General features: G+C 42.7%; 1 protein-coding gene across 12 annotated transcripts in view; it reads right to left on the bottom strand.

The window, feature by feature from the left end:
• LOC129696231 (receptor-type tyrosine-protein phosphatase mu-like) overlaps window positions 1-18,814 on the bottom strand; it is a 905,597-nt gene that overhangs the window by 142,057 nt on the left and 744,726 nt on the right. For 6 of the 12 annotated variants that reach the window (XM_055633916.1, XM_055633922.1, XM_055633918.1 and 3 more), the window contains one exon: window positions 4,618-4,805. In XM_055633916.1, the coding sequence (XP_055489891.1) occupies window positions 4,618-4,805 (188 nt within the window). Of the gene's footprint in view, window positions 1-4,617; window positions 4,806-8,847; window positions 8,878-18,814 lie in introns of all 12 variants that reach the window. The other 6 variants (XM_055633926.1, XM_055633915.1, XM_055633919.1 and 3 more) reach the window with 2 other exon arrangements.

The following is an 18,814-nucleotide window of genomic DNA, read 5'->3' as shown; positions in this document are numbered from 1 at the left end:
CCGCTCCAGCTGGTCCCGATGCTCTCGGGCACCCAACCGGCTCCAATGCACATGATCACTGGCCATCGCGGCTGGTCCTGAAGCCGTTACTCCTGAGGCTGCTCCTGCTCCAGTTCCTGCAGCCACTCCATCCGACTCCAATGCTCACGGGCACTGGCCGTCACGGCTGCTCCTGAAGCTGCTCCTGTTCCAGCTCCTGCAGCCAGCCCAGGATTGACTCTCGGTGTTCCCCTCTGATGAGTGGGAAACTCTGTGCCGCTCCACAATGAGTACTGCTGTGGGGCTTCTTAGTTGTCCACTGTGGCTTTGCTACTTTGGAGTATTTCCACTCTGCAGCCCCACAAGGGGTACTGCTCCTGCAGCCGGTCCAACCGGCTCCAATGCTCTCGGGCAGGGCCGGCGCGGGAGCGAAGTCGGGAGCGAAGTCGGGCACAGCTGTTCCCATTACGGGAGATCAGCGTGCCGTTTGCTGCTGCTGCCGGCTGCCCGCAATTCTGCGGTTCTCCCCCGCCAGCGTTCCCGCAGCCTTAGTGGATCCAGTCCATGTTTCCACCTAAAAGGTAAGTGGAAGGAACGCAGAGTCTCTTACCTGCTGTTCCCGACTTTCAAATTTTGCCGCTAAGGGGAACGTCCTTCCCCCTGCTGTGACTCGTTGCAATGCGTGTAGCGATATGACACGCATGCGTCCTAGCGGGGTTCTTCACGTAGTCACTCACGTGACTCCGAAGTAAAATTAAACATTTACCTCTTACATTTATCGTCCAAAAGTGCAATTCCTCACATTTGTCTAGATTAAACAAAAGTGTAGATTTAGATTTGTCCAGATTTAGGGGCGGTACGGTGGCGTAGCAGTGGAGCTACTGCCTTACAGTGCCAGAGACCCGGGTTTGATCCTGACTATAGTCAAGTCAAGTCAAGTCAAGTTTATTCGTCACATACACATACGAGATGTGCAGTGAAATGAAAAGTGGCAATGCTCGCGGACTTTGTGCATGACTGTGGGTGCTTGACTGTACGGAATTTGTAAATTCTCCTCGTGACCTGTGTGGGTTTTCTTCAAGATCTTCAGTTTCCTCCCACACCACAAAGACGTCCAGGTTTTATAGGTTAATTGGCTTGGTATAAATGTACAATTGTCCCAAGTGTGTGTAGGGTGGTGTTAATGTGTGGGGATCGCTGGTTGGTGTGGACTCCGTGGGAGGAAGGGCCTGTTTCTGCGCTGTATCTTTAAATTAAACTAAACTCAACGTCATCCGCCATTTATCTGCCCATATTGTCCACTGTTCTCCATATTCTGCTCTATCCTTCGACAACCTTCCTCAGTAACCACATCTCTGCAAATATATGTGACATCTGCAATCTTGCTAATCAACCACCTACATTTTCAGCCAAATCATTTATATATAATTACAAACAGAGGTGCCAGCACTGATCCCTGCAAAACCATTGGTCACAGATGTCTAGTCATAATAGCACTCTCCACCACTATCCTCTGTTTTCTATAGCCTAGCTAATTTTGAATCCAATCTATCAACTCTGAGGACCCCATATGCTTTAATCCCTTGGATCAGCCTACCATGAGACCTTGTTGAATGTTTTACTACAGTCCATGTAGACAACATCCACTAACTTCCCCTTATCAACCAACTTCATTACCTCCTCCAAACGCTCAATCGTTTGTTAGAAATATCCTCCTTTGCAGTCACACTGACTATCCATAATAAGTTCATACTCTTCCTGATACGAATAAATCTAAAGCCTAAGAATTTTCTCCAGTCACCGATGTAGATTCATCAGTTTAGTTTAGTTTCTTGTTGCACGTGCCGATGTACGGTGAAAAACTTTTGTTGTTTGCTAACCAGTCAGCAGAAAGACAATACATGATCACAATCGAGCCATTCATAGTGTACAGATACATGAAAAATGGAATAACATTTAGTGCATGATAAAGCCAGTAAAGTCTGATCAAAGATATTCTGATAATAGTTTAGAACAGCTCTTTGGTTGCAGTAGGATGGTTAAGTAGCCTAATAACAACTAGGAAGAAACTGTCCCTGAATCTGGAGGTGTGCGTTTCACACTTCTATACCTTTTGTCCGATGGGAGGTGAGAATATGGAGTCCTTGATTATGCTGCTGGCCTTGCCGAGGCAGCGTGAGGTGTAAATGGAGTCAATGGAAGGGAGTTTGGTTTGCATGATGGCCTGGTCTGCGTCCACAATTCGCTGCAATTTCTTGCGGTCTTACAGTAGATGGAGCTATTCCTAAACTAAGCTGTGGTGCATCCTGATAAATGGCTCATCAGTTTACTATTTCTTGGTTTGGCCTTATTGCCCAATTAAACAAAGGAACAACATTGGCTATCCTTCGCTCACCTGGGACCTCACCCATGGCTAAAGTGGATTAAAAAATCCCTGTCAAAGCCCCAGAAATCTCCTCAATAACCCCTCTCAATAGTCTGGGGTATATCCCATCAGGCGTTGGGGATATTATCCATCTTAATGTTCTTCAAAAGACCCAATACCTCCTCCATCGTCATGTCAACATGTCCTAGAAAATCAGCATTCTCCTCCCTGATCTTACTTTCCTCCATGTCCTTCTCTTTGGTGAAGACTGACACAAAGTATTCATTGAGTGTCTCACTCACTTCCTCTGGCTCCAGGCATAAGGTTCCAACCATTTTTTCTTGATTGGTTCCACTCTTTCTAATGTCTATCTACCTTCTAGTTTTCAACCTATGTGTAAAATGCCTTCAGGTTCATCATAATTCCACTCACCAAGTACATTTCATGACCCCCTTTTGACCTGCCGATTGAAGAATCCCGATCTGAAACCTCACCCATCCATTTTCTCCAGAGATCCTGCCTGACCCACTGAATTACTCCAGCATTTTGTGTCTATCTTTGGTGTAAACTAGCATCAGCAGTTCCTTGTTACTAAGATTGGCATTTTTAGTTCTTTCCTGCTTTCTATATTCATCAAAGGCCTTGTCTGGTTTCAGTTTCCTAAACAGTTCATATGCTTCAAGTTCAGTTTAGGTTATTGTGCACTGAGGTACAGTGAAAAGCTTTTGTTGCATGGTTCATAGAAAACATAGAAAATAGGTGCAGGAGTAGGTCATTTGGCCCTTCACGCCAGCGCCGCCATTCACTAGGATCATGGCTGATCATCGAAAATCATTACCCCGTTACTGCTTTTTCCCCATATCCCTTGATTCCCTAAGAGCTAAATCTAAGTCTGTCTTGAAAACATCAAGTGAATTGGCCTCCACTGCCTTCTATTCCTTTTCCTTTTCCATTTCCATTTACTCAAAGGTCCACTCGATTTGCATCCCTTTCAACTCAAACGTCTGTTTTACAAAGGTCCTTCACCAACATGGAGGCCTTGTTGGGGTTATCAAACCTCTTGGACTGGTATGGATTCATCAGAAGCAAAGAATCAATCTACCAGATAGTTCAGTGAGAAACTGAGAGGGAAGTCATATGAGCAGCAAAATAAATGTGCTTTAAAAACATTTTATTTACATGTGGTAAATATACCAGACAATGGGAGACTCATCCTACTGTGTTGCAAAGTGTCTATTCACCTTCTGATTTCACAGAAAGTCAGGGAACATGAGAATAAGCTAGAGAGAGGAAAGATTGGCAAGGATTGCAGGGGTTGAGGTAGGAGAGATTGCATCGGCTGGGACTGTTTTCCCTGTAATGGAGGCGGAGAAGTGACATGATAGAGGTATAGTGGAAGCATAGATGGGATAAATAGGCAGTCTGTTTCCCATGTCTAAAAGTAGAGGGCATTTTCCTTTCCAGAAGAAAGAGAGAGAGAGACAGACAGTGCTGTACTTGATCTGAGCAAGCTTGATGCTAAGGTAGACAAAAGTGCTGGAGAAATTCAGCGGGTGAGGCAGCATCTATGGAGCGAAGGAAATAGGCAACGTTTTGGGTCGAAACCCTTCTTCAGACTGAAGTTTCGACCCGAAATGTTGCCTATTTCCTTCGCTCCATGGATGCTGTCTCACCTGCTGAGTTTCTCCAGCATTTTTGTCTACCTTTGATTTTCCAGCATCTGCAGTTCCTTCTTAAACAAGCTTGCTGCTAAATTGGTCATGCCATACAGAAAAGGTTTTGCTCATTCCAAAGTTACAAATTAAGGTTCATAACACTGCCGGACAGGAAGTATCTCTGGAGAATATGAACAGGTGATGTTTCAGATCGAGACCCTTCTTCAGACTGAAGGCCCAAAACCTTATCTATCCATGGTACACAAAAAAGCTGGAGAAACTCAGCGGGTGCAGCAGCATCTATGGAGCGAAGGAAATAGGCAACGTTTCGGGCCGAAACCCTTTTTCAGACGGATGGCCACTTATCTATCCATGTTCGCCAGAGATGCTGCCTGACCTACGGAGTTACTCCAGCACTTTGTTGCCCTTTGTATGTTAACCAGTATCAGCAGTTCTTTATGTTTCTGTAGATTAATTTGGGTGATGTCTTTGAAATTGATGTGTGCCTATGGTACATTTGTCAGCCCATCATCCCACCATTGCCTCATGGTAGATTAAGTGAGTTTTGATCACAACACAAGAAGTTGCATCCCTTTCTTCCCTTGTCTCTGGCCTTACCTCATACTCCTCCTTGAACCCGTAGCCTTCGGCACACTTCATCTGTGTGATGTGTTGCAGCAGGTCTGCAACTCGAATGGCCGGGTGGAGCTGCCCGGTCTGATACGGCACATCCACGGGCTCTCGTTTCTTGTAGGGGTGGGACGGTGTCAAGTTGCCGGCCTCATTGTTGACTGTGTGATTCTCATCTACATGCAGACAGCAACAGACACATTAGCTTTCCCACAGCTGTGACAGCATTGTAAAAGCTACACTTTCCAAGTACATTAGATTCACATTTCTATTAATCAAGCAGCGTGAACTGCTTGTTACAGGTACTTTTAAAGCTGCAGTATGATAGCCATTCCCACAAGCCGCAACAAAGATCGATAGAAAAGAGTTCTCAGGATCAAAAGACAATTCTCTTTAATTGATACTTTTTATTAATACCAACTTTTACATTGTCCGGATTGATTGCAGAGTTTATAGAATCATTGATCCGAAATGTAACAGTGGAATGTAACCGACGATCCTGATCTAGTAATCCAGAGACCTTAGAAACCAAAGGCAAGGACTCAATGCCTAGAAATTCATCCTTCATCCACATAGTATTCATAGTGTGTTTCATTGCCTCGAAAGTTCAGTTGTGTTCACTATGATTGTTGAAAACAGTGTATCACTTTTGGCCACTATTACACGTTTGACCTGGTATTACTGACCTGTATAAAATTTTAGACCCACACCCTTTCATGGATAATGAGGAATTTAAATGTAATTAAAATTTTAGCCTCACGGTGATAATGAAGCTCTTGGATTTTATAAAAATGCATCTGCCCTTTCTGAAAGGGAAACTTCTTTCATTAATCACTCTGGGCTTGGTGTAACTACAGGCACTCGGCAATATGCTGGACACTTAAACGGTCTACAATGATCCTCCCAGGGCTATTAGGAATGGGTAAATTACTGCCATTTTCAGTGATAGTCACACCCTAGGAAAGAATTAAAAGTAAAAGATCATTCATTATTATGTGAGGGATAGATGATTGTGATCAAAATATCAAGGAAAATACTTCAGTATTTCGTAAAATAGCGATGTTGTTGGGGAGAATGTGAATGGAGCAAAGAACTTGAGTAAACGGATAATGCACAGAGAGTGTAGGATGGGCTTTGATGGGCTGAATAGCTCTTGCTTGTCCATTTTCTCTCAATCTCAGCAATGGCTCAGCAGAAGTGTTGAGACCACACTCATTGCTTTCCATTAATCCTTATGGGTAAATATAAATAGATGGCAGATAAGGCCACAGTTGCGGTGAACTGCAATAGTTTATGCAGCTGACGAGACTTATTTGGATATTTAACGTTCAATTAAAAGGTACTGGAGTAACTCAGTTGTAGTTCATCTGCGGAAGAAATGGGTAGATGATGTTTCGGGTTGGGACATTTTTTCAGACGCAGAGTCTGAAGAAGGTTCCTGACTGCAGCACTTTGGTGTTTTGCTCAAGATTCTAACATCTGCAGTTCCTTGTAGCTCTATATATATTTAACATACTTGCAGCACAAAATAACTGCAAGTGTTGGGAATAAGAAATCTGTGGAGAGAAAAACAAAGTTATTTTCTCGCACACCCGCATTATGGATATTTGGTGAAGTGACTTTAAAAGAACTGGCAAACACATGTTGCACAGTCATGAATGAAAGAGAGACAACTGTAAAAAGCAATAATAACAATTGTGCTTGATTCAATTTTAATTTGCTGAAAGGGATCAAATATTTCATTTTTTGTGTGCAAAGAAGTTTCATTACATAAATTCCTGAGGCTTCTGTAACATACCACAGCTTTAAAATACTGCAACCATCATTAAGTTTCTGCAAAGGAGAATAAAGTGCATCTCGTCCTCAAGGCCATGCTATTTATCAAACAGGTCTTGGACAAGATGACCACCTATAATCAGAAATATTTAATATTCATCACAAAGCTAGAAGAAAATACATGGAAATGATATGCTCCTGAAACAAAATGAAATCTAGGTCTAAAAATTATTAACTCTTTTCATTTCAAAAGATCTAGAAGCAAATAAAATAAATTAACATTCCCTTCCAGCTGAAAGAAATACACTCAACAAAAGCAATAGTAATTTTTGGGCAAGGCCACTTTATATTCAATTGCAAAAGAAACAAAAAACAATCAATGTAGCAATTGCGACAGATTTCAACACATTTCCTAAGGCCAGTTTGCAGAATGGTTTTAATTTCCAGCCTTGATTTCATTAAAAAATTGCAGAAAGCCATTATAGTGTTTATAGTATAATGGCTATGATAGAATAGCCATTATATTTCATCCTCCATCAGAATGGTGGATGAAATGCTCAATGCCACTCCAAGCTTAGCTTAAAAAAAAAAATTACAATGAAAAGGCCAGGCGCAATAATTATCCAATGGAAGATAAAATGGTAAATGCAAGAGGGCGTCCATCTTGGGAGGGGTGAGGTGCGTGATTGAGGTGGGTGGTGAAAGGATCGGTGGAGGAAAGTGGGGGAGAGGGCAGAGAGGGTTAATGTCTTAAAGATTTGCTTCGCATGCCACAGAGTCAATGGCATCATGGATTGTTGCGCACTGCATGAAATGCTATATGTCAACTGCCATGCAAGTCAACACACAACAGAACTGGCCAGAATCAGGTGAGCTGCACAATGTGCCTGTGGTACAGGGCAAACAAGAAACTTACCATTTATTGGCACTTTTTTTTTTACAGATATATAACAGGTTAATGTGGAGAAGGAAAAAAAAGGAGAAAAGGAAACAGGGCATAAGCAACAGTACGGTGAACATCGTAAAATATATATCTAAAAATAATTTTATATCATTTTGTTTTAAAAATTGTCAGTTCTTAACTAGCTCGATAAACTAATCTCAGAAAAGATTGTATTACGACTGGTTTGATTTTCTTTCGATTTTGTTGCTTTTTTAAATCGAACATGTCACTGATGTGCTTGGAGTACAAGATTTATGCCCGAATAAATCAACTTGTTTGAAGGATGGAGTTCCCAAATGGTGCAAGCTGTCAGGAATATCCTTTAACCGGATATGATTTGGGTCTTCAGTATAAATCAATGACAACCTTGTGGGACTAATGGTGTGTGGGAGGTCATTGCATGACAATTCCAATAGCAGGTCATGCTCAGTTCTGTTAAACCAAACACACTCAGATTCAATACTTTCACCTTTGATAATAAATAAACTGATGGCAAAACAAAGCGAGAACTGCTGTTTAAAATAAGAGAAACTAGATCTCCAATTTCCAGGGACCGTCGCTTATTTTAAATTTAATCTGAATTCTCGACTTCACGATAACATCAATTGTAAGGTGAAAATTGCTTGCATTTGCTTCTCAGCGTTTCTCCCCTCATACTCCCCATTTTCCTCTGGAACTGGGGGTTTCCTGTTGGAATGTGGTCCCATGGATGCCGACAACTTTCTGGTAGCTAAACAAGCTGACATTCTTCATGTGTGAGTGTTGGTGAGCATTCCAGCTGAGCTGAACTTATCCTCACAGGGCATCTGTGCACTCATTGCATTGCATGCCAGGGTAGGAGGCTCCTCAGCCCATCAAGACCATGCTGGTCGAGCAATCCCATCAGTCCCATTCTCCATAATTTGTTCTTCTCCTGCAAATTATTCTCCCTAACATGCCTACTCAATTCCCTTCAGAGGGCCTTAAACACAGGTGCACACACATGCGCTTTTTCAGAGGGTGAGTGGATGGGACGGACAAGGGAGGGCTTGGATTGAAGGCTTGGATTGGTCAGGAGCAGGAACCCCGGCTGATTTTTGTTCTCCTCCTGAACCCATTTGTTGCACTTTTTCTTTCACGCTAACCAAGAATGGCTAAGTCAGCACAGGCCTGGTATCAAATCTCAAAGCTTCCTGGGCTAATTGTTTGATAATGAACATTTTGCATGAGTAGCGAGTGAAATTAATTTCTCCTATGCCATGTAACAATTGAGACACAAGTCACTGAACCAATTTATATCATCTTACAAATGCACAAAAACTCCGGAGACGGGAAAATTCTGAAATCAAAACAGAAAATACTGGGAATAGTTCAGTTGAAAGATCATTGACCTCGCCATGTTAAATTTCTCCAGCAGATTCTGCCTAACTTGCTGAGTATTTCCAGCATTTTTTGTTTTTGATTTTTTTTTCATCTGCTTGACTTGCAGTAAACTGGGAAAAAGTAAGAAAGGTCCTCACCTAATATTGCTGTTGGCACGAAAGGATCTGCTGACCAGGCATTAAGTAGAACCAAGACACAAGGTGGTACCAAACCAGAGAAAAAACTAAAGTTAGTTTCCATCTTAACTTTCTGCATAAGCATTTATATCTTAAATATTTATTCGAACACTATCAATGAATTAAAAACTGGTGACAAAGTAGTTAACTTTACATGATCGGACATAAACATAAACCTAAAATATCTAAGGTAATGGACACCTAAGAGTGATTTTATGGGTTAATTGAAAGGCTTGGACATTGTAAATGCAGAATCTTTCATCTTTGAATTAATAAACCAGGCAGGAGTCTGACCTCCATCCGCAGTTTGGAAGGGGTAGCAATAGTTTATTAGGCATGATTGCAATTCAGTGATCTAATCTAGCACAAACACTGATGTGAATGTGATGGGGTGTGACGTTCATTTTAAGATGTTGAATCGGGCAGTTGCAGTTATTTTAAATAGATTTATCTATTTTGAAATGGAGGGCAAGGGAGAAATGCATACAGGTTAATACCTAAATGTGAAGGGTTGCATGTGGATTGTATTTGGCTGATGGATCTTTTCTATGTCCATTTAAAGCAAGCACTTAAAGGCTAGACAATTCTGTTGATTATACTAGTAAAGCAAACGTTATATTGTTGGGGGGGAAATTGCTTCATAAATTCACATCAGCAATAAAATATTAGCTGGAGAAATATAATATGAGTTATTTGAGTTTGGAAATCAATGAGCCCAACAATTAATTTGCATCCAATAGAAAATAATAACTAATGATCTGCTCTGTGCCTCCGTGTTTGATGTCATGCACAAAAGATGAATGAATGATCAAAAGCTATCACTTTCCATTTGTTAAGAAGTTATCTTAAATTTTTCATCTGGGTGTTTTGCTTTCAATACATAAGTTGTTGCCTACACTACAGCAGTCACTACATTAGTTGAAAGTTACTTTGGACTCGAGGATATATTAAATATTTATGCTTAGAAATTCATTCCTAATATCTCTAAACTAAACTAAACTAAACTAATTGTTAGTGCAAAATGTGCGTGCACCAATACCTGTTCATTCTATTCTGCCTCCCAAATTTATCATTAGAATGAGTTTAGGAGGCATTATTCAACCTGCTAAAGTTGCTATGTGTTTAATACTACCAACCAGTTGCTATATGGCGTGTTTAAGTCTACCAACCAGGGGTGAATTTCTTGGCAAACAATTTTTTCATTCTCCTGGGATAATTATGGGACAGTCCCGTCATTCCCCTGGCATCATTATGGGACAGTCCCGTCATTCCCCTGGCATCATTATGGGACAGTCCCGTCACACTAATTGTTATGTTACAATTTTATCAGTACCCTTGTCCTAGTTTTAATTTAGTTTATTGTCAACGTACCAAGGGACACTGAAAAGCTTTTGTTACATGCTAACCTGTCAGCAGAAAGATTATACATGATTACAGTCGAGCCATCCCCAGTGTGCAGATACGTACATGATAAAGGGAATAATGTTTAGTGCAAGATAAAGTCCAGTAAAGTCCGATTAAAGATAATCAGAGGATCTGCAGTGAGCAGATAAAAGTCAGGACTGATTTCTAGTTGTTGATAGGAAGGTTCAGCAGCCTGATAACCACTGGGAAGAAACTGTCTCTGATTCTGGACGTGTGTGTTTTCACACTTCTGTACCTCTTGCCTGATGGGAGAGGAGAGAAGAGGGGGTGACTGGTGGGAGACTCATCCTTGATTATGCTGCTGCCCTTCCCGAGGCAGCGTAAAGTTTAAATGGAGTCAATGGAAGTCAATGGTTTGTGTGATGGTCTGGGATGCGTTCACAATTCTCTGCAATGTCTTGCGGTTTTGGATGGAGCTGTTCCCAAACCATGCTGTGATATATCCATGCTTTCTATGGTGCATCTGTAGAAGTTGTTGGGATTTGTTGGGGTCATGCCAAACTTCCTAAGTCTTAACTCTATGATAACTGTAAAATAGCCTACCATTTGGCTGCCCCTTTTACTGTTCTCCCCTCCTATACTGACTCTACAGGGAGTGCAGTTCCAAGACTATCAATAGCACGTTGATTCCTGGCCCGAGCGATTATTGTCCATCTATGTGCCAGGGAGATGAAAGAACCAAGCCTGAGGTATTTTAACCACATACATGGTTTTCTGGGATGGAGCGTGGAATAACAATCAGGGGCAGGAGCCCTCCCTAACCCACGGCATCCCTAACCCTAATCGAACTGATGACACAACGCATGGCACCGGTCAACTGCCAAAATTAATTTTGCTAACTGCACGAACAATTGTTTCTGCAACTCTGATATGCAATTAAATATTTGTAATAGAATATAGAACAATGCAGCACAGAAAAAGAGGAGGAATTAACTTAGTCTGAGGGTGGTGAATCTGTGGAATTCTTTGCCACAGACTGCTGTTGATGCTGTCAATTAATATTTTTAAGGCAGAGATAGGTTGATTCTTGATTGGTACCGTTGTCAGGGGCTAAAGGGGCTAAAGGGGTCAGGGGCTATGGGGAGAAGGCAGGAGAATACGGTTAAGAGGGAGAGATAGATCAGCCATGGCGGAGTAGACTAGGTGGGCCAAATGCCCTAATTCTGCTCCTATCACATATGAACATACAGATAGGACCTCTTTTCAACGTGCCCTTCAGGGTACACCCCAACTTGGAGCCTGGGGAAGCTCTGCATTGCTGGAGGTGAAAGCCATCCAATGAAAACTGCGAGCACCAGGGCAGGAAGGATGTGCCCCAACAAGAAGGCAGGTCAGCCATGATCATTTTAAATGGCGGGGCAGATTTGAGGGCAAAGTGTCATGCTCCGTGCAATGGTAGAGTTACTTCCTTACAGCGCCAGAGACCCCAGTTCGATTCTGACTGCGGGTGCTATCTGTACGGAGTTTGTATGTTCTCCCTATGATCGCATGGGTTTTCTCCGGGGTGCTCCGGTTTCTCCAGGGTCACTTCCAGCTGTCTGTCCTCCACAGTTTCCAACATTATCATTCCCCAGCCCCGCACATCCCGATTTTACCGTGCCCCCAAAATCCATAAACTGAACTACCATGGTGGACCCATAGTTTCTACCTGATCCTGCCCCACCAAAATAATTTCCTCATACCTCAACTCCATCCTGTCCCCGATGGTCCAATCTCTCCCGACCTATGTCCAAGACACCTCGCACGCACTCCGTCTCTTTAATGACTTCCATTTTCCAGGCCCCCGTTCCCTCATCTTCACTATGCACGTTCAGCCAATATGAGTCTGAGGATAGGTCTCGACCCAAAACGTCAACTATTCCTTTTCTCCAGAGATGCTGCCTGACCCGCTGAGTTGCTTGAGCATTTTGTGTCTATCTTAGGATTGTGGGTCAATTGGCTTCGGTAAAATTGTAAATTGCCCCTAATGTGTAGGATAGTGCTAGTGTACATGATGATCTCTGGTCAGTGTGGACTCAGTGGGCCGAAGGGCCTGTTTCCGTGCTGTATCTCTAAAGTCTAAACATCTCTAAAGTGTCCTATGCCTGCTCCTACTTTCATATGGTGCAAGGATGATCAAGAGGCCAACGTTTGAGAAGAGCACATATTTTAGATGACTGAAGATTATTGAGGCAGGAAACGTGAACCAGAAATAGACTTGCATTAACTTAAATTGTAGCTTATCAAGAAATCCTGCAGGATAGAGTGACTGGTTCCAACATTTGGAGGCTACTTCAATGCAACACCGGTAGATATGATGAAAAGTTTGATTGTAGAATGAGTTTAATTTCACTTCTGCTTGGTTGGCATGTTTTATCAACCTCAAAGATATATTATCACATTTGCCAATCCTAAATGGATTTATGGATCTTTAATATTCATCAAAACTTAGGAGATAGGTATTTTACACTGGGAAATTCTATAATAAGCTTCACATAAGGGCTAAAATCAATGCTTAGTTGGTAATGTGGGGCATAATGACAATGTGTGTGTTTTGTGATGACTTTGATGGCCAGATAGACACAAAATGCTGGTGTAACTCAGCGGGACAGGCAGCATCTCTGGAGAGAAGGAACGGGTGATGTTTCGGGTCAATACCCTTCAGACTGATGTCAGGGGAACGGAAGGTACATAGATAAGGATGTGTATGGATAAGGAAGTGTAAGTATATACGGTGACAGTAAGACTGGTTAGTGAACAGGGATGGGGAGGGGACGGAGAGAAAGGGAAAGTGGAAATATTGTGCCCTTTCACTGAGGCATTAAGTCTTGAAAATGTTGAATATGTCTGACCCAATTGAGGAACAGAAGTGTCTGCTGCCAAACTAAACATGGCACAGTGGCGCAGCTGATAGATTTGCTGCCCTATAGCGTCAGGCACCCAGGTTCGATCCTGACTACGGGGTGCCGTTTGCACGGAGTTTGTACATTCTCCCTGTGCCCCCATGGATTTTCTCCGGGTGCTCTGGTTTCCTCCCTCACTCCAAAGACGTACAGGTTGTATCTCTAAAAGTCTTTAAAAAAAGTACAAAATGTCTAAATGGGCAGCAGATTAGCTAGTTCTGGAAACATTCCCGGTGCTCACCGCCATAGAGTACTGTGTTAAAATTGAAGAATATGATGAGTTCAAAGGGGTCTATTTGTACCGTGATAACCACAGATTCTGCAGAGATCTCTGTGAAAACAGCACTCCCCTGCCAACGTCAACATCCTTAAGTACCACTATCATTGTCAGTGTTCATGACTAATATAGAAAGTATACTGTATAAAAGAGTTCCGGTGATTTGCCATCCACCACACAGTGAGCATGCTATCCAGACTTGTAAGACTTCACTATCGTGTGAAATACTGGAGAATGGGAAACCACAACCTTTTCTGGTTACTTCCCTTGTCCTCCCAATGTTTTGGCGATTAAATGCAGCACAGCATTTTGTAGAAGCCGAGAATAACAACAGGTATGCAAGTGACCTGATGAAAAGGGCAGTGTTAGGCTACCTTTAGACATTAGAGAGACAGCACGGAAGCAGGCCCTTCAGCCCACTGAATCCTTGTCAACCAGCGATCACCCCGTACACTAGCATTATCGTTCACACTAGGGATAGTTTACAATTTTTACTGCAGCCAATTAACTTTCAACCCTGTACTTCTTTGGAGTATGGGAGGAAACCAGAGCACCCGGAGACACTCCATGTGGTCACAGATAGAAAACAAACTCCGTACAGGCAGCACACATAGTCAGGATCTAACCCAGGTCTCTGGCGCTGGAATTTAGAAGGATGAGAGGAGATCTTATGGAAACATATCAAATTATTAAGCGATTGGACACGCTAGATGCAGGAAACATGTTCCCGATGTTGGGGGAGTCCAGAACCAGGGGCCACAGTTCAAGAATAAGGGGTAGGCAATTTAGAACTGAGATGAGGAAAAACTTTTTCACACAGAGAATTGTGAATTTGTGGAATTCTCCGCCTCAGAAGGCAGTGGAGGTTGATTCACTGGATGCATTCAAAAGAGAGTTAGATAGAGCTCTTAGGACTAGCGGAATCAAGGGGTATGGGGAGAAGGCAGGAACGGGGGTACTGATTGTGGATGATCAGCCATTATCACATTGAATGGCAGTGCTGGCTTGAAAGGGCCAAACGGCCTACTCCTGCACTAATTGTCTATGTATCTATGTATCTATGTAAGGCAGCAACACTACTGCTGTGCCAGTGCCACCCCTAGCTTGACTAGTTTCTTCCTTTACTTAATTTCTATGCTGGTGGAGCACAGCAATAGCCAAAAGCCTAGAACATGGATGCAAATTGCCTTTAACTGAGTCTGCTTTCCTCCCTAAAACTTCCCCCTAAAGGATGGACCATGTGTATGACAACATAGGAAGTCAGTGGCACACCAAGTTGTGTGGCTCCATCTTAAGATACTTAATGTGGCTCAGTACTACCACTATAACTTGGTTTGAATGCAATAGCACGTGAGCAATACTCTTGGCCATTGTATATTGTGTCCATGTGTCCATATCTGCAGAGCCAAAAGAGATGGGGGATATATTGAACAATTTCTTTTCTTCGGTATTCACCAAGGAGAAGGATATTGAATTATGCGAGGTAAGGGAAACAAGTAGAGTAGCTATGGAAACTATGAGGATCAAAGAAGAGGAAGTATTGACACTTTTGAGAAATATAAAAGTGGATAAGTCTCCAGGTCCGGACAGGATATTCCCTAGGACATTGAGGGAAGTTAGTGTAGAAATAGCAGGGGCTATGGCAGAAATATTTCAAATGTCATTAGAAACGGGAATAGTGCCGGAGGATTGGCGTACTGTGCATGTTGTTCCATTGTTTAAAAAGGGGTCTAAGAGTAAACCTAGCAATTATAGACCTGTTAGTTTGACGTCAGTGGTGGGAAAATTAATGGAAAGGATACTTAACGATAATATATATAAGCATCTGGATAAACAGGGTCTGATTAGGAACAGTCAACATGGATTTGTGCCTGGAAGGTCATGTTTGACTAATCTTCTTGAATTTTTTGAAGAGGTTACTCGGGAAATTGATGAGGGTAAAGCAGTGGATGTTGTATATATGGACTTCAGTAAAGCCTTTGACAAGGTTCCTCACGGAAGGTTGGTTAAGAAGGTTCAATGGTTGGGGATTAATGGAGGAGTAGCAAGATGGATTCAACAGTGGCTGAATGGGAGATGCCAGAGAGTAATGGTGGATGGTTGTTTGTCAGGTTGGAGGCCAGTGACTAGTGGGGTGCCACAGGGGTCTGTGTTGGGTCCACTGTTGTTTGTCATGTACATCAATGATCTGGATGATGGTGTGGTAAATTGGATTAGTAAGTATGCAGTTGATACTAAGATAGGTGGGGTTGTGGATAATGAAGTAGATTTTCAAAGTCTACAGAGAGATTTATGCCAGTTGGAAGAGTGGGCTGAAAGATGGCAGATGGAGTTTAATGCTGATAAGTGTGAGGTGCTACATCTTGGCAGGACAAATCAAAATAGGACGTACATGGTAAATGATAGGGAATTGAAGAATGCAGGTGAACAGAGGGATCTGGGAATAACTGTGCACAGTTCCCTGAAAGTGGAATCTCATGTAGATAGGGTGGTAAAGAAAGCTTTTGGTGTACTGGCCTTTATAAATCAGAGCATTGAGTATAGAAGTTGGGATGTAATGTTAAAATTGTACAAGGCATTGGTGAGGCCAATTTTGGAGTATGGTGTACAATTTTGGTCGCCTAGTTATAGGAAGGATGTCAACAAAATAGAAACATAGAAACATAGAAATTAGGTGCAGGAGTAGGCCATTCGGCCCTTCGAGCCTGCACCGCCATTCAATATGATCATGGCTGATCATCCAACTCGGTATCCCGTACCTGCCTTCTCTCCATACCCCCTGATCCCCTTAGCCACAAGGGCCACATCTAACTCCCTCTTAAATATAGCCAATGAACTGGCCTCAACTACCCTCTGTGGCAGAGAGTTCCAGAGATTCACCACTCTCTGTGTGAAAAAAGTTCTTATCATCTCGGTTTTAAAGGATTTCCCCCTTATCCTTAAGCTGTGACCCCTTGTCCTGGACTTCCCTAACATCGGGACCAATCTTCCTGCATCTAGCCTGTCCAACCCCTTAAGAATTTTGTAAGTTTCTATAAGATCCCCTCTCAATCTCCTAAATTCTAGAGAGTATAAACCAAGTCTATCCAGTCTTTCTTCATAAGACAGTCCTGACATCCCAGGAATCAGTCTGGTGAACCGTCTCTGCACTCCCTCTATAGCAATAATGTCCTTCCTCAGATTTGGAGACCAAAACTGTACGCAATACTCCAGGTGTGGTCTCACCAAGACCCTGTACAACTGCAGTAGAACCTCCCTGCTCCTATACTCAAATCCTTTTGCGATGAAAGCTAACATACCATTCGCTTTCTTTACTGCCTGCTGCACCTGCTTGCCTACCTTCAATGACTGGTGTACCATGACACCCAGGTCTCGCTGCATCTCCCCCTTTCCCAATCGGCCACCATTTAGATAATAGTCTGCTTTCCCGTTTTTGCCACCAAAATGGATAACCTCACATTTATCCACATTATACTGCATCTGCCAAACATTTGCCCACTCACCCAGCCTATCTAAGTCACCTTGCAGTCTCCTAGCATCCTCCTCACAGCTAACACTGCCCCCCAGCTTAGTGTCATCCGCAAACTTGGAGATATTGCCTTCAATTCCCTCATCCAGATCATTAATATATATTGTAAATAGCTGGGGTCCCAGCACTGAGCCTTGCGGTACCCCACTAGTCACTGCCTGCCATTGTGAAAAGGACCCGTTGACTCCTACTCTTTGCTTCCTGTTTGCCAGCCTGTTCTCTATCCACATCAATACTGAACCCCCAATGCCGTGTGCTTTAAGTTTGTATACTAATCTCTTATGTGGGACCTTGTCGAAAGCCTTCTGGAAGTCCAGATACACCACATCCACTGGTTCTCCCCTATCCACGCTACTAGTTACATCCTCGAAAAATTCTATAAGATTCGTCAGACATGATTTACCTTTCGTAAATCCATGCTGACTTTGTCCAATGATTTCACCACTTTCCAAATGTGCTGCTATCCCATCTTAATAACTGACTCTAGCAGTTTCCCCAAGATAGAGAGAGTACAGAGGAGATTTACTAGAATGTTGCCTGGGTTTCAGCAACTAAGTTACAGAGAAAGGTTGAACAAGTTAGGGCTTTATTCTTTGGAGCGCAGAAGGTTAAGGGAGGACTTGATAGAGGTCTTTAAAATGATGAGAGGGATAGACAGAGTTGACGTGGATAAGCTTTTCCCACTGAGAGTAGGGAAGATTCAAACAAGGGGACATGATTTGAGAATTAAGGGACAGAAGTTTAGGGGTAACATGAGGGGGAACTTCTTTACTCAGAGAGTGGTGGCAGTGTGGAATGAGCTTCCAGTGAAGGTGGTGGAGGCAGGTTCGTTTTTATCATTTAAAAATAAATTGGGTAGTTATATGGACGGGAAAGGTATGGAGGGTTATGGTCTGAACGCAAGTGTATGGGGCTAGGGGAGAATATGTGTTCGGCACGGACTAGAAGGGTCGAGATGACCTGTTTCCGTGCTGTAATTGTTATATGGTTATATGGTTATGTGAAGTACTGGAGTAGCAGCAATATCAAAATGGCTTCCTCCAACAGCAAAATCCGGGAATACTTCACATTAATATCAATTTCTGCAGTTATGTATCTGAAACTAAACTTGGATTATAAAAGAATATTCATAGCACAATACTGACCTCCCCACCATCAAAGGGATCTACAGGAGGTGCTGCATCAAAAAGACAGCCGGCATCATCAAGGACCCACACCACCCTGGCCACGCTCTCATTTCACTGGTGCCTTTGGGAAGTACATGTAGGCGTCTGAAAACCATGACCTCCAGGTTCAAGGACAGCTTCTTCCCAACACCCATCAGGCTCCTGAACACTACAAACACCAACCAAGCTACAAACTATGAACCATCTTGGTTGCAGCTAGGACATTGGAGATTTTTTGCACTAATACTGGGGCTTTTAATTTCTTGAACTTTTTTTGTGTTTACTATGTTGTCTATGATTACAGGCACCTCGTATTTTACACGGACATTACGGGCTTGAAAAGCAGCGCGTAGATCAAAAAACATGTATCAAACATATGTTCATAAATTCATGTTCATAAGCGATAGGAGCAGAATTAGGTCATCCGACCCATCAAGGCTACTCATGGTTGATCTATCTTTCCCTCTTAACCCCATTCTCGTGACCATAACGCCCGCCATTAACGATGCTGCCAATTTAAATTAACGAGGGTAAATCACATCGTACTACATCATAAAGCTTTCCCTTCCATCTGTACAACATTCTATTTGAAATGCATGATGCTAACCATTGGAGTATAAGCGGATAAAATTATCCGTTTATGTTCCCT

This window comes from Leucoraja erinacea, chromosome 4, assembly GCF_028641065.1.
Source record: "Leucoraja erinacea ecotype New England chromosome 4, Leri_hhj_1, whole genome shotgun sequence".
NCBI lineage: Eukaryota > Metazoa > Chordata > Chondrichthyes > Rajiformes > Rajidae > Leucoraja > Leucoraja erinaceus.
Note: the sequence above shows the minus strand (reverse complement) of the source record. Positions and strands in the feature narration are given on the sequence as shown.